Below are 17356 nucleotides of genomic sequence, written 5' to 3' on the forward strand. Positions count from 1 at the left end.
AGTACTTAATAATCAGATTAAGCTGGAAGTTTTACGCGGAAACAATTTAAGCCGGATTTATTATATAATTTCGCTTCCAATTATATCTGTTTCTCTTAATAATTATGATCATTTTACAGCTATTATAGAGTACATCTATAAAATAGAGATTTTACCAGTGGTGGACCCAGGTTAAGGCAAAACTAAGGCTACAACATAACTCTACGCATTGGTTGATTTTTAAAGATTTAGATGTTTTCTTTTCAAATCAGTACCCAATAGCGTTGTTAATAAAGTCAGGCGCACACGACGATTTTTGTCGTACGATTTTAGTCAGTCGACTAAATCCTTGCGTGCGCGATGTCATTTTTTAGCGATTTTAGTCGGCAGACTGCAATTGGAATGTATATCAAACCTGTTTGATATCGGCCGACTAAAATCGCGTCGTGTGCGCCTGGCCTAAGGTACTTAAATAATGAAATTATTCAGGTAATTATTCTGCCTATATATAACTCCACGATCCGTCACTAAATTCATTATCACGATTATTTTAATTAATATTATATTATGTACAAGCATAAACGGGCCTTAATTACATATATATACGACCTTTTAACGATTATATAGTGATCCCAATTTCTTAAAGAATTTTATTACGTGCAACTGCAAAAAGTTTGTCATTCAATGAAATAATATTACTTAGGAATTACCTTGTTCCTGAATGGGTTTGGTGATCAGTAAAAATCGTAGTCGCTATTGAATTTATTATAGAACGAATTGTGCAAAACAAAATAAAGAGGTCTTAATCGTTGCACTCGCAGATCTAGTATAAATTTCCTTTTTTAGCAATCCGTAATCTTTGGGCTCCCCTCGTACGGCACTTCGCTTAATTATGTGAATTCTCTAACGTCGATTTGTGGTTCATGGCTAGAAATCATGGATATGCTGTCACTACGCACGCGAAATATTTCCCCATATGGTATTACAATAGAAATCACTGAGGAGTGTATTGATTTCCATATTTTATACAACTGCTGTGTTTTCATTTTTGATTGCAAGCTTCCGATCTCATAGGTCGATTTAACAACTGTTTGACAAGAAAATGCCGTTTCACAGCAACATTTTCATTACCCCTGCTGCATGTAAAATCCTATATTTTTATCATATTTGAGTGGGAATTACTTATATTTGTACATCGACCATATGAGATTGATGTACAAATATATATAACTGACGTGAGAAACTTACCGTTTCCCGTTTCAATGATGCACTCTATGAATGCCGACCTTTCCTTGCCTTCCACTAAAACATCTTTAAATATTCATTTGCCTGTCTCCTTCATTGCTCTGCAAATTTCGTAAAATTAATGTAATTTGACAACTTTAAGCTACATGACATTGCCATTTTGAATATGAATATGAATACTATTAACTGCGACTAACCGCTGAAAAGCATCGGGCGCATTGTCCACGATTTCTAGTCATGCAAGATCCAATTCTAAGCACAGTAGATATGATGATTGTGGAATTTATCGAGTATTTGGAATATATTTAGGATTATATCAAATCTGAATATCCTGCAGCAAGAGCCAAATCAACTTATAAATGGATACTCTATTATATGAATTCAATGGACCCACAAATTTAAAGCGTATTCTCTTTGAAGGTTGTTTTCGACATAATAGTAGCCATGACCTGGCTCATAACCGAAATCTGCGTAGGCTACAACCTCTCCAAAAATTGCCGAATCAGCTTCTGTTATTCCAATCCCATGATCTGCTCTACCACAACGGCTGCCACCTCCACCAATCATCATCACGACACCATCACCCCGCCAATAACACCAAAACCCAATATAGTTGCTGCTTTGGAGATCACTGCTGCATCGGTTCATTTCAAATCCAGTCGTACTCCGGTATAACCCGCCATATTTAATCGCACATTTACTCAGGCATTTGTTATACGACCAAGTGTTTCCATTCCGGAAGTTTCCAAAAGAAGTGATAAACTCCCGGAACGTTTTCCCTTCAAGACAACCGTTGGTTGTTTGTAACAATGCCGTATGCGTTGGATCATCGCTTCGTGTAATTTTTATATCATTTCCGTGTGTTTTCCAAAAAGCTTCAGATATCATGTCCTGGTTGACGGATGGATCTTGTGTGTTACCGTAAGACGACATTTGGTCATACCAAAAACTCGCATCTTTCATCCAATTTTTTTTGTCACGATTTGAAAAACGAGCCACAAGCTTCCAAACATCAGATTGCAGTACCTATATTTATTGTTAATTATTTTCAATATCCACTAAGGCTCAGTCATCCGGGTTGCTATTTTTATTTCTGCGGAATATAAGAAATGGAAGGAGTATCCAGGTCACATTTAACGTTCGCGCTTAAGACAAAATAGATCAGAAAATGGCGAATAAATGGCGTGATGCGCCCAAATATGGAGAGGCCACGCCATCCACCCGCCATTTTCACGTCGTCTTTGACGTTCACGTCCTCCTGCTAAATCTCCCTAATGTCTAACTGAAACGATTTAGATTAATATAATTTTCCTTCTGTACATAGTACGAAAATTATCTATCACGTCATAGCGTGATTTTTTGCGGTATAAAGTAATTAAGATTATTATATACCTTCCAATATCTGAAATTTCTCGCCGTCTCTAGTTTTAACAAAAATAATAAATGTTATTCCCACGATGAAATTGGAGCAGTAGCTTAGTGATTATAATTATCATCTTCAATGACTTACTAATTTCCAATTTGTTTAACCTTTTCTTCATATTTGTTAGCTTATCGTTAATCTGCGAAACATCTTGCGTAACCTATAATTTGTATTCATGTCATGATATTTTGCCCGATAAATTTAAGCAAGTCTGGGCTATCACTCCCCCCCCCTTTCCTTATCCAAAATGGTAAAGCGAGGACACACACTGGCAAAACTAATTTCAATTAGATTCAAAAGTCTCACGCCTTAAACGCGCTGCGCCCCAAAAGTCAGTGCCCTGGTTACGTCCCTGTCAACTGTAAGTCACCCCATGCAAAAATACGTATACGTTTAATTTTACATTTTCCACCAGATGGAATTTATCACCCGCACCCCTCTTTTTACTTATAAATACCGATTATAAAAGTGTAAAATATATCTTTTTGTTCCCGCACCTTTTCCTCTTCAGCAAGAGCTTTCCATGTCTCGTTGCCTCTGACATTCAAAGTTTGATTATCCATGCGAAAGGCCAACAATCCGGTGACTTCTGGAACATCCTGCAAGTTTTCTACGACAACCACCTACGAAATTTTTAGTCGACTGCTTTGAGAAAAATTGATTTTCGAAATCCGCACTTTATAAATTTACGAAAAAACTATTCCCGCCTTGCGAGCATTATACTTACGCCATCATTCATCAATGGTTCATTTTTTCCACATCTTCCCTAAACAGTTCAGAGCGAAGTAATGTAAATGTCAAAAGTTTAATTATTAATGACTTATTATTTTTTTTCATTTATACACTATATTACGAATTAATACACTATATTTTGATTGCCTTCTTTTTACATTTTTTTATTCAATAAAATATTCATTCAATTAAATTCCAGCTGATCTGAGGAAGAGAACTAGCCAATCAGCAGCCAGAACCTCGACAAAACTGAGTTATTATTTCCTTTTTTCGTTGTAACTTTTGCCCTCGCTCGCTACCTCATAAAGGTTCGAACCTTTATGCCAAATCCAGATCTGGCTTGCTAACTAACCACAGTTACGGATTACGCAACTTTTTTCACAACCGGCCCTAGACCATGCTTATAAAGGAAGACGTGTGATATCGCTCAAATCTAACAGCCATAACCTGGTCTCTGAAACAGCAAAAAATTCCACAATATAGAGGTTTGTTGTGCAGGCATATTTCGGGTTACAATCCCCCTAAAGCGTACCGGGACAGGAATATTTCTGTCTCCTTCTAATTTATACCAGCCACTCGCGCCATTCTTTCTTTCACTCCAATACTCCATACATTTCGCCCAGACTTTCTCAGGGGGATTTAATCTGACCCAGAGCCACGCTGATGCACGTTTTATTACTGTACCACCATTTGTTGCACGACATCCTCTGAGACAGTAAATATTTCGTCCACCACGTGGTCCATAACATGCACAGCACTGCAAAAAACGTGCACTGTGAAAAATCATGCTACCACTAAAACTCTTTATTACATTTAGCATTGTGGGAATAGGTAATCGTGTCCCCTGGACGGAAAATGCCTATCAACAAATTTAATTTACCAAGCAACAGTGGAGACAAACACAACCAAAGAAACGTACATTGGATTGACGGAGAACAAGTTTAAAACCAGATATATACCAACCACCCGGCATCGTTTCGGGACAAAAATAAAATAATGCGACACAGCTGAGCAAGCAAATTTGGGCACAAAAGGACAAAGGCGTCAACTCTAAGTTGTCATGGAAAATTTTTACGCTAGAGAACAACCGCATACAAATCTAAACAAGCAATATGTATAATTTATGCATCACCGAGAATTTTTTATCATTTGTAAACCCCATATGAGTATATATACATTAGACAGGAGAAATGAACTTGCTAACAAATGCTGTCACAGGGGAAAGCTTTTATTACAGAACGTATAGCGAACGAGTATAAATAAAACCAACGCATTAAGTGTGCATTGATTTAAATTCTGATTTTGATTCTGATCTGATATAGCTTATAGTAATTTATTATTTTGGCTCTACAACAGACCGTTTTATTTCAGTCAAATACTTCCAGTTAGCTAGGCTTCCTACCACTTTTCTCAACCTAATAGAAAGACTCGTACCTTTCCTCTTTCGCAACCAAAGAATGCGGTTGAACGTCTATTACTACTGTAACCCTTGCTGCCATAACTATTTAAAAAACAATTTCATGTAATTAAATTATCGGTTGTATCTATCCAATGATGATAAATTATATCTGCACTAGAGATGACCTGAATCTTTCGCGACACTCTAAAATCAGCATGCTGGTTACTCATTACTTAAAAAAACAAATTAATTTAAACGAAAATGAGTGAATAAGCGACAACAAAACCACTTCATAGATTTGCTTTATTGGTGGCGTGGGTTTTTAAAATTATGTAATACAGTTTTTTTCTACATAGTTTATTTCGATTACTTAATTATATTTAATGCGTATAAGTGTATAACATGCATCAAATGTCATCTTTTGTAACTTTTAAATCGTTATTCGTACCTGAATCCACCAGAGAAATCAATTCTAGCTGGCTTCCAAGGATAAGCAAGTCCATATGGGCATGGTCTTCTTAAACAACGATTCATCTTTGTCTGTTGAAATTTCCCAACAACATGAAAGATAGAATGTCTTAAGAGGATGTTGTTTTAAGAGGATGTAAGAGGATGTAAGAGGATGTAAGAGGATGTGAGAAGTAATATCTTGAGGAGCCACAGAGACGTAATTAAATATGTCCGCCCAAGTAATTAACGTGGGAATAGTTACACTAACTCCTCCGCTTCTCGAGTCTAATTATTCAATTACCTATAACTCTAATTATACATATATTTCGGAATTGGGCTAACTTGAATTGCTCGCTGGACTATACAATAATAGTTTTCCTTACTTGCCCTTCATTTTTTTTCCGTATGAAGTAACCTCAGCTTGAAAAAATTTCGTCAGAAAAAGTTTTCTTTTGGAAATTATTACTATTCAAAATTTATACTAACCGAACCACCTTTTACAACGGGGTAAGAGTACGAGCCAAATATTGAGCAAGAGAACTCTTTCGAAACAATTTCATTCGTCATCAAATCTTTGACAGAAGACACATCTCCAATACCAGGAAAATTTCTCGGACAGCCTTGATATGCGATCATCAAATTTCTCAAGCGACGTTTGTCCTTAAAACGAAATGCCCTAAAAATGAACAACAAATATGTTCGAAAAACAATGCTCTTGATGTGGATCTAGTAGCATAAGCGTATACAGGCTTTGGGAGTTTGGGGCGCAGGCGTGTGATTTCAGCAAAAATTGGCGGACTTACCACTGATTTGAAAAAAAAACTACCTGAATTCTGTGTAGAATAAAAATTTCTCCTACTTTTCATTTTGGTTACTGTTAACCCACGCCCTCCCCCCCCCAACTCCATAAAGAAGCGCACGTAAATCTAAATGATGCATGATCAAAGAGTATTTTAATCATTCTAATATTCATAAATAAAATAAAGAGCAACGTAACGTGCGGGAAACGCTAGACGCTGTTAGCAACAGCGGAACTAGTAAATTTCCATAAGAAGCTTAATTAAACATAATGAGGTAGATAATAACATAATGTATTTAGTTATAGTGAGATGAGTATTTTGACAGCTTATTTAATTTTTGCCTGTAGGGAAAATTATTTTCAAGTTTAGATCACATTATAAAATAAAAACACCGCTTGGCAAATCCTTTCTACGGCGCTTTCTAATCCTTTCTAATCCTTTTTTCAGATTTGTTTCGAAGATTATTAGGATAATTTAATTTGTTGTTTTGATGTGCAAATTAGCTGTAATTGAATTTTGCGCTGCGTCATCATTTCATATTTTACACATGAAATTTTATACGCCTCACTCCTAAGGGTTCTTATCTCAACTATGAGAAAATCATCGATCGCGCAATTTTGTCCCCGTCCCCTTACAGTCCGAATTATAGAAAACCGATATCGGCATATGTGGTGGCATTTGACTGGCCAACCTACTAAGACTACTTTGCTCCATAACCAGAAATTCAGGACATTAATCATTATAAAAGTTCACAATCCTAGAATATCGCAATCAAAGATGGCTGCCTTGTTATAATAGAATTATATAAGGCATCAGACAAAATTTGAAATTAAAGCAACTTCTATCGTACATATTGCACTCGTGGAGTTCGATTTAAGACGGGCAGAAACTCAGTACTTTTATGACAATTTTTTCATATTTTTATCTTACCTTTAACAGGTTCCCAGTAATGTCATCTTAGCAACGCGTTAGCTCCTTGAAATATAAAGGTTAGCAAGTTGCTGAAATGACATTACTGGGGAACCTGTTAAAGCTAAGATAAAAATTTGAAAAAATTGTGTTATGAACATTATGGCATCTTGAACTTTTATGCCATTTAATGTTCGGAATTTCTGGTTATGCAAAAACTGAAATGAAATTAAAATACGATTTTTCTGTTTTGAGCTTTCTCACTAAATAATTACCAGTGTGCTCTGGTTTTTTCAAAATCATTGCTAGTGGCAATCTGAACTCTGAAATCCAAAATAGGAACATTCCCAAACTCGCTGGACCAATGTGAATCACCAAATGGTTTAACAGTTCTATTATTTGTCGGGATGGCCCACATCGCTGTGTCATTTAAGTAACCAAACAATATATACCCACCACCATCTGTTGTCATGTCACAGTAGACCTGTATTCAAAAGGATACAAAAAGTTGGAAAAGAATAGGAATAAAAGTTGAAAGTTGTAGAACTTCAGTGATTTATCATAACAAATTGCAGTACAATCTTTTGAATAGAACGGCCATGTTGTACCCCCTCGCCCTTGAGGTAAAAGGCAAGAGACCCAGCTACCGATCCTCTCATATTATTTAAGCTTTGTATGTATATATGACCAAAGTGCTTGTTCTATCATAGCAACACTGATGAATCGGAAAGGATAGTGTTAGCTTTTACCTTTTTTGGTTTCCCCAAATCGAAATCCACCCAATAATATCCATCTTTTGATTTAGTGTTCTTATTTAGAATGTCCAAGCAGTCGTAACCAGGATTAAAGAACTCACCGTGAGGTTTGGAATCTATTAAAAAATTTATGACGGGTAGAAATTGCTGTGACCAATAGAAGAAGACATTTTCGAAGACCAATATATCTTGAATGTCTACTTACTGTCAGTTTTCATCCAACTATAGACTTCATCATCTTCTGTACAAACTAATATCATATCCCTGTTTTCACGGTTTTTTACCAATATCATTTCGCCATGATTAAATTCTGAACAGCTTCCTGGGTCATGAGTCTTTCGGACTTTCAACATCTATACAGAGTATTATTGTATATATTTTCGATAATATAGACTTGTTTAATGTCTCAGCTTTGTCTGCGATAAATTATTTATGTAGGATTTTTCTGGATCAATGTATATTCGTCTAGAAAATCGTCCTCTCACACCATGAAATTCGGTTATTTAAAGTTGATTTTATAGTGAAATCAATTAAAAAACGCATATAATTGTAAAGTAGATTTGTATCACAATATGCATATTATTTGACTTCAACCGACAAAAGATTAAACAGTAGACCTTTTATAACATGTGGTTCCCTGTAAAAGGCGCATGAAATGCAATATTGCGATTTTATTATAAGTGAAAAAACATTGTTTTGTTGTGGAAACTGACACCTCGATATAAATTGTGTTTCCATTAAAATTATCTATTTCTCTTGACGACTTATGGACTAAAGCCTGCGAGGATTTGCAACCACATTCCTGGAGGAAACTACATTTTTATGACGACGTGCTTGATAAAATCTTGAAAAATTACCTTGGCGTTAAGCAAAGCTATCCACACCAATGCTGCAGAAACAATCGTCAATCTCAACATCTGAAAATGTGTTGATAATGATGATAGTTGTTAAAAATTTATTTCATCAGATACTGTATACGTTATGTCGCTTGAATCGTCCCCTCATGGACTGTCCTACACTCTTATCCTTAATTATCTTCTTTACGACCTTGTAACATAACACCTTGTAAATAGATCTAATTAACTTATATATTCAAATTTCATGTTGTTATCATTAATCTGAAGATATCTTAAGTTAAAGACGAAACGTTATCAATGAATCTCTCAAAAAGTTTAAACTGTTTAATGGCTTCGTTAAAAGTTATATGTTGGGCTCTCATATTCATTCTAAGAATTCGTTTCCCGCCTGGCAAATCTCTGGTTAGGTTATTGTTCCATCAGGTTGTTGATTTGACTTTCAGATTGTTAACCATGCTATGCTGCATGCCATGGTGATGGGATACACTTCAAATCGTTCAATAAGGCTTTTCTTACTTATGATTCAGCTATCTTGGACCTAAATCAATATACTCGTAATACTCGCATTTGTCTAAACCGGAAAATCCGCTCAAAAATTATATTAATACCGTCTCAGATATTACGAGTTTCCGTGATCCTTTTCGATCGGTAAAATTCGGCATCCTTTAACATTCCAAAGTAAATACCATATTGCAATTAAGTCTGTAAACTCTGGTGCTCATGGATAAATGAGAAAGGAAAATGACTCATCACCTTTCATTATATTAGAAATTCACGTTCAAAATAATCGAAACTGCAAGACTGTATAACCTACATAATAATAATAATAATAATAATCATATATCACAGTAAATGATTTGCGTTTTCGCAATTGACAGTCCGAAACATAATTATTTAGGCCGGTTTTTTGGAAAATGCTTTATTATATTTACACATGGATCGAATAGACGCCCTAACCCAATTGACAAACTTTAGTCTATGTGTCAATTATACTGTAGTTTCACACATCTTATAATTTCTTTGTCGGAAACTCTAAAGGCCGCACACGAGAACTATCAGCTCAGCTAACAACAACCTTGCGATATAGAGGCAATTAACTCAGCTCTTGAGGCACCCGAGAGAAATTTGCTGAGCTAACAACATTGCGATGTCTAAGCTCAGCTAATAGCTCTCGTGTGCAGCGGGCTCCAGGGGCTGTTCACATGAGCCCGGCTTGTAACAAATCTTTATTAAAAGGAAACAATTATCACATGCTTTTGGGGAAACGACTCACATCACTTACAAGATTTATACTCATTCCATTACCTAAGTTATTTAACTGATTAACGCGTCAATTGATCTCGACTAAGAGGGATCATGTAAACATCAACTATAACACAAGTACTCAAGCTAAAACTGCGTATTTTACGTATTAATTAACTGCATACATCATCTATCTCGTCAAAAAATGATGCCGTACTTTACTATATTTAGAATGGTAACTCCAAATTCCGATAAGGAATCTTACCATCAAATTATTGGACAAATGGAAACCTGGAATCTGGAATAGAAAATCAGATATTTGAAGACGCGTAATCGCAGAATATGGAATTGCTCTCGAAAACCTTAAATTCTTCTTTATTTAAAAATACTACGTAAGTTCAAGAAATCCCTCACATGCAATATAGGCGAAACTATACATAACACATTAGATGCAATGGATTAGCTATTCTGAAAATTTTCCAACTGGAAATGGTCAATTTAATAATACTCGGAAGTGTTTAATTATCGGAAGTCCTTCCTCCGTTTCTCGATCATTCAGTGTGAAATATCTAAACGATTTACAAGAGCGGGCTGGCAAGAAGCTTGTAGGGTTTTTGTTTTGCTACCTTTATACGCATGTGTTCTTAGGTCAAATCAGTAAATAAACAGTGTCAGTTTGAGTTCCTTAATAAATGGGAGAGAATATTGATAAGATAAGATGTAATAGCTATACTGTAAATATATGCTACGATAGTATAACTTTTGACATCTAACTCCCTTATGCATATTCCAGGTACTCAAAACTCCTTTTTTCATGAGAGAGTTGAAGCACTTAAAATACTTTCAGTTTATAAATGGGAAGATCATTTCATATTTCATCAGGTTATCATGTTTGTATAATATTTCTATATAGGTAGTTAAAAAATGGCTCTCAATGCAGTGCTTTCTGTTTTAAAGATCATTAGCCAGATATGGAGAGTGTTTTTTTATATTAATCAACTCTGAGCACGAGATTTGTAAGTTGGTGTTGCCCCCTGATTAGATTTTTATAAGATTGGCCAGTTGCGCAATTCGTACTATATTAACCTGAGGAGCTAGGTTATCTATGAGACAATCTTTGCTCGAATATTCAAATGGATCTTGACTGTACATATAAGGTTGAACAGCATAAGTAGAACGACGGCATGCAGATGAACATTTTTTTATCTTTGAAACTCCTTAATCAACGTGTGTAATGCCAACGGTGTCAAACTATGCTTAGATAGGCTACAAGGTTTAAGCCTGCATGTGACTGTCTGTCAAATGTAGCCTATAAACCAGTCGACATATTCACTGATTCCTGAAGTTTAGTTTAAGTTTTAACATTTACCCCCATCGTGTAGGCCTATATATATTCGTTTATTGCCTATATTCGATTATTTTGTGCAAAAGTTATTTTGGCCTTTTCAAACATCGTTACGTTCAACGGGTTGTGGCTGTAAGGTGATTATATATACAATACAGCACATATTCTCAAGTCATGTTATCTGATACAAGATGAATGTCAATGCCATGTATGTTTTTAAATAGCCCGTTTAACTTTAGAATCTGATTTTCTGGTGATTTAAATCTCATTAAATATATATACATGAAACATAATACGAAGATTAGCATATCTTGAAACAAAAAATATGGATTGAAACAAGACGAGAATGAGTACGAGATATTTCGATCTCATTTCAAAATCATCGTCAAGTAGACTGTCTGACGATAGTTTTAAAATGAAATCGAAATATTACTAACTCAATCACGCCTCATTTCAGTCCATGTTTTGTGTTTCGAGATGCTAATCTTTGGATTATACTTTTTGAAATTGTCGGCTGTCGCTGTTTTAACCCATTTAATTAACTGTAATTACATATTATTGCGACGAACTTGTATAAAGTACAAAATTAACAATCGCTTGATTTTACGATTTCCAAAGGACGGAGGATTTATTTGGACGACAGATACAAAATAAAACATGATGTTTGAAGTAAACAAAGCCCGTGTGCTCCTAACGTTTTTCTTGTGCTATACATATCTACCCGCTATGACATATATGGACAAAGGTAAACACAAGATTTATTTAAAAGATTTTCTAATTTAAAACTACTGTAAAAGCAAACCCGAAACTAAATGCTTGAATACACACAAACTCTAACTTCCCTCTCGCATGAACCAATTGAATTGAAATTTGAATTTGCGTACGAAGCAGATTATATTCTATACTTTAAATCTTTCAAGTCAAACAGCATTCCTTCTGACCCGGCCAATTTTGCGCGCAAACGGTGTTCCAAGGCGATTCTCCATTACCGTCCGCTTTATCCGTGCGGGCGAAGCGGCCTTCGATGAAAATCTGCCCATGCGACTATGACAGGTCTGAAAAACAAAGCGTGCTTTGCCTGCGCGGGCGGAGCGGACGTAATGGAGAATCACCTTTAAAACGACGTCTATAAATTGTATATCGAAAGAAACACTGCTTTTCATAAACTGGAGGATTAAACATACTTTACCCAACAATTCCAACGCGATGATCGCGAGTACGTTGCGTAAGTGACATCTTTCAAGTGTAATGAGCTTTTGGGTTCACGTACCTTTTAGTCTTATACAAGACTGTAATAACTTTAGCATGAGGTGCCGAAAAACAGTTGACAGTCTATAAACCGTTATGCATTTGTGTGCATAGCGTGTGTTTAAAATAGTTCTAGATTATGTACAATCATAACACCTAAGTGAAGGCTTTTGCGCAGATTTGGCACTTTTCTCTACACTGTATATTTTTGGGTCAATGTCAATGTGAAGGCGATTCTGGATTACATCCGCTCCAACCGCGCAGCCAGGCGAAGCGCACTTTGTTTTTCAGGCTCGTCACAGCCGCATGAGCAGATTTTCGAAAGCCGCTTCGCCCGCGTGGATGTAATGAAAATTAGTCTTTAGTGTGGTAACCGGCCGCAGTACGGTTAGTAGGGTTTTTTAATGAACGAAACACGCAGAATCATATTCAGCAAACAACCAATTTACATGAGTGGAGTAAGTGCGGTATGAAGTTTGATGATTGATTTTACGACTTCTATATTTCGAAAACGCGTGCATTGGACGTTTAACAATTTCATAGGTGTCTATCAGCCGAAACAAAAGTGGCCATTTGATCCACTTGATCCATCGATGTGTTTTTCAAACGGAAATAAAAAAATGGCTATTCGATCCATTTGACATGCTTACATTTTTGGCTTATGCGCAGCAGGACTCCGTTCAACAAACGTTATCCAAGCAGAAAGAATATTCCATTTGTTCAACTCGCAACATTTCGTGATGATATTGTTTGTCTAAATCATATGCTCGGCATCTGACATGTATGACTACGGTTTAATTTGAGAAAAGCACGCAATGAGCTATCTGGGTATATATCTGTGATGAGATTTGTGGAATGAAAGAAAAAAGCTTGACTCTCTATACGATTTAGATAAGTTTGGGACAATATTTCAGAATTATTAAGTGCTTGTTCCTTTCAGACAGTTTATTATGTAACCGCACAAATTATAAATAGCCTTGGCTTATTAGTGGAAAAGAAAATAGGTTATAGCGAAGATCGTATTCTTTCTTTAATTGAAATTTCAATCAAACATTGAACGCATATTTGTGCTGAAAATAGATTGCATAAAATTGCTCAAAATAGATCCCAAGAAACAACTTTGTTTAATTTGACAAGATAATTTCCATGGTATTGAAGCTGGGGCAGGAAATGCCTCTTGATTTTTCTTTTTCATTTACCTAAAATACGCGCTGAATATTCCAGAAATTTTTTTTATGCAGGAAAAAAAATCAATTCCATGTGATGTACCGACTAACACAGAGCATACAACCTTCAACATCGTCTTTGAAATGCATGGTTGGGCATTATATAATATATATAGTAGTAATATAGTAATATATAGTAGTAATATAGTAATATATAGTAGTAATATAGTAATATACAATTTGAATATATTTGTATATATATTAGCCAGGACACACACACACTTATAATACATGTACTTTTTAAACTGTATTTCGTAGGTAAAGATTTGTGCTACTTCTACTACTATAGTACTAGTAGCTACTAATATCAGAGCATTGTTTTAAGTTTTCGCGCAAGATTTAGCCAGCAAATAAAAGCCAATGGCAATCCAGTGTTTCCTAAACTTTATCTGGTCTGCCATCGCCAGTTTACCTTCTACCATATTCCGCAAATTGTGGTTGTAGGGAATTTAGATGTTCTCAGTCCTAATTCTTCTGTTTTAACTTCCGGAAGCGAAGAGCACGCACTTACAATGTCGAAATTCTCGTTATATTTCCCAGCTAGGGTCCATTAATGACATATCGTGCTCAAAAAATTATTTTATATTATAACACTTATTCATGATTAGTTAATTAATTCTGGCGATTAATGCAACAAAATAGATGTATTACCTCAGCGTCGATAATGCCAGAAGGAATGAAAGAATACAGCACTCGGATCACACACAAATGCAAGTGACCAGTGTGATATTTGTGAGTGCCCTTTGTGTTGATATTTTATTTTGCGTCATTGCGGTCGGGAATTTAAACGTTTCTTATTGGTCGCACTATTAACTTGAAATAATCGCTGACGACAAATGAATAACTGAAACAACGCTAATCTGAGACGATGCGTTGTTTAATCCACAGTAGGATTATTTATTTGCGATGGAATTTTATGATCAACACGAAACATAGCCGTATGAATGTAGACGCTGACATTTGGGGTGCTTATTCCTTGAAAAAAATCCTTGTTTTCTTGACTTGCTAAATGACGGACTGTTAAAGCTTTTTTCTGTTGTTTTACGCTGCCTTTCAGCCACGAGCGTTATATAGCTTTAAAACAAAGCACCCAAAAGACATAATCCGAACACTGCCTTGAACGAACATAAACGACCTGGCGCGTTGTTTTTGTTTTGTGTTTGTGCGATCATCAGAAGAATTATCATCGGGTGTTATTTTGCCTCTTACTTTGGTGGGAGTCACATGTGTGTAGATTTACATATTTTATTGAATTTATATACGTTTCTCCCGAGGTATGATAATTTTTTGGTATCTACCATTTCCATCAAATAATTATAAAATTTAAGGCCAGATTGGGCCGAATCGGTCATATTTAGTTTTCATTGTTTACTCTGACGATGCCTTTGAAATAAGGACGAAATGTCACCAGGTCTTTATAAATTGCATATGCAAGGCAACATTTTAGAAGCTTCTGGATGTTTGAGAATTTTTTTCCATTTTGACAAACCTCACACAACTTTTTTGTTTGAAACGCGTTTTATCGGATTTAAGCAATAAATAAAAAACTTTACCTTTTTGCACTCCAAATATGTTCCTTTTCCAGAATTTACCAGCATAATCTTTCAAGGCTTATTTCATACCCGTGTTTTATCGTGAATATCATTAACCTAAGATCGCTATTTTCGGAATTTGTATATTCAAAAGGAGCAAACGAAATATTTCGCATTTCGCCGAGAAATAGCACCCGTGGAACCAGGTCTTAAGAAAGGTCATTTCATTTCCATTTAATTAAAGTGTTAGCATGTCGCCTAATAGAACTGTACAACTTATATTATAAGCAACAGAACTGAAGGTCCCAACTAACATATATCACCTTGCTATTATTAGTATTATAAGCTTTGTGAGTAACTATTTTTAATATACACCCGAGTATTGTCTATTACAAATCCTACATTCTGATTGGCTACTCAACCATTGTCTATTCGTGATGGTGAACGTTTGGGAAAAATTCGCTCGCGCGACCGTATAAAATTGAATTAATTAAATTATTTTTCGGTGTAATTGCGGTGTATCGATTATTTTCTCGAAATTAATATATCTAGGTACAGGGTGTATACTAAAACAATTAGACAACTTGCCTTCGATGTCTATGAGCAAAAAGTAAACTCAGGCTTCTCCTTCGTTGACTATCGCTCATAGACAACTTGGACTCGTTGTCTAATTATTAAATAGCTACAGATGGTTAAAATGAGCTTCGCCGGGAGGGTGTAAGTCAGAGAGTTTATTTATTAATAGTGTAAAACTAATTATTTCTTTATGAATAAAAGTGAGGAGTATAAAATTATATAGTTAAATATTTGTTCTCTTACATTTGCAGGCAAGCGTCACTTCCGGTGAAATGGAGCTCAGTGATTCGCTGAGAAGAATTTTCAGCGGTCGATTAGGCCTCGTTTACACTGCACCGGATTCGCTTGTCACGATATCTTCGTTTGCCTTTAAAGGGCAATGGTTAGAAGCGTATACTTATTATTTTGATAGTTTTTGGTATATTTGTTTCGATCTCTGACAGTAAAATTTTTTACTGCCTTTTAATACCTACAAAATGTGACCCACTCCGGAAGCAATCCGGTATAGTGTAAACGGGGCCTTAGTTTCCCATAATGGAACGGCGTTACCGGCGATCCATTACGGGATGAGAGAACAAACAAATGCTGGATGACAAAGGCACAAACCAATGTTCAAGGAAAAATTTAATTGCTTTGAAATTAATAAGACGTCTCCAGACAGTTCAGGAAAACTATATAATTCAATATTTTGTTTTTGTTTTTATCAAACGCGTACCCGGCTACGTATACTAACACGAATTTGTCCATTTCTTGCTTGTTTCAAGTGCAATTACATGTCGTATGCCATATAATAAACTTTTTATTAACCTGGCTTACTCGCTCTTCGCTCTTCGAGCTCGGTCTGTACAAAAAGACCTCGGTCCGATATTTCCCGGTAAAGACCTCGCGCTCGGGTAATAAGAAGTTAATATCATGGGCAGCTTTTTCAGGTCTTCTTTTTTACCCCCTAGCTTGGGCAAGCAACAATTTTTATGTAACTATTGTTCAGACAGAGGCGTAGAACTTCCACTTGCCTTTGTCTCATGCGACATGGGTAAGCGATAGAAAAGAATATAAATAGAAAAGAATGTCAGTAAATGTACATCGTCACTCGTCGACATGAGAATTGAGCTTTATAGCAAAGAAACGTTGTTAGGACGTAAGAAAATCGATCTAAAATATTAATTAAGTATAAGAGATTGCCCCCCACCCCAGAAAGAGAAGGAAACGAAAAAAGACCAGGAAATAAGGACTGAAAAAAATCATCTACAACAAGGACGACGGAAAGAGGGGAGAAAAATCATTGCCTTTAATCTCCTTTAAAAACCTGCACACAACAGGACAATGTCCCAAAACGACCAATTGGAGTTAGCTTCCATGTTATAACAAGGAATGATATCTATTCGAAATGGCATTACTGAAACCGATAACATGCCTAATTTATTATGTTAACTTACTTAGCCAACATGAACAGGGAGCACCGTGGCCAGCGTCGTCAAACAACTTAGCATCAAATGTGGTATAACAACTGCCTAAAATAGACAAAACACTTTGACGACGTTTTGACCTTCGTCATGACAATTAGTTTACTGAATTCTCCTGACGATCGAAGCAGGGCCGTAACTAGAACGATAATTGGGGGGGGAGTGTTTATTCATA

At 35.8% G+C, this 17356-nt stretch overlaps 1 protein-coding gene across 1 annotated transcript; it reads right to left on the reverse strand.

Annotated features, from left to right (window-relative positions):
- Nucleotides 1-1426: 1426 nt before the first annotated feature.
- Nucleotides 1427-14308, reverse strand: LOC114526200. The gene is made up of 14 exons (XM_028547714.1): nucleotides 14262-14308; nucleotides 8550-8609; nucleotides 7898-8045; nucleotides 7687-7808; nucleotides 7213-7421; nucleotides 5715-5904; nucleotides 5227-5318; nucleotides 4814-4880; nucleotides 3912-4136; nucleotides 3375-3413; nucleotides 3145-3270; nucleotides 2735-2807; nucleotides 2617-2645; nucleotides 1427-2250 (listed from the first exon to the last, which is right to left on the reverse strand). Exons 2-14 carry the CDS (start codon nucleotides 8607-8609, stop codon nucleotides 1606-1608), a joined length of 2025 nt encoding a protein of 674 aa, XP_028403515.1. The 5' UTR covers nucleotides 14262-14308; the 3' UTR covers nucleotides 1427-1605.
- Nucleotides 14309-17356: the final 3048 nt, after the last annotated feature.

The sequence above is a fragment of the Dendronephthya gigantea genome, unplaced genomic scaffold (genome assembly GCF_004324835.1).
Source record: "Dendronephthya gigantea isolate DGI-Jeju-01 unplaced genomic scaffold, DenGig_1.0 000037F, whole genome shotgun sequence".
In the NCBI taxonomy this organism is placed as follows: Eukaryota; Metazoa; Cnidaria; class Anthozoa; order Malacalcyonacea; family Nephtheidae; genus Dendronephthya; species Dendronephthya gigantea.

Excerpts from the sequence above, each read along its gene's own strand:
- LOC114526200 (XM_028547714.1), bottom strand. The coding sequence starts at position 8,609 with ATGTTGAGATTGACGATTGTTTCTGCAGCATTGGTGTGGATAGCTTTG. Across the intron at positions 5,905-7,212 it reads GAAAAAACCAGAGCACACTG|GGCATTTCGTTTTAAGGACA; the intron begins GTAATTATTTAG and ends GTTCATTTTTAG. Across the intron at positions 5,319-5,714 it reads CCGTTGTAAAAGGTGGTTCG|ACAAAGATGAATCGTTGTTT; the intron begins GTTAGTATAAAT and ends AAATTTCAACAG.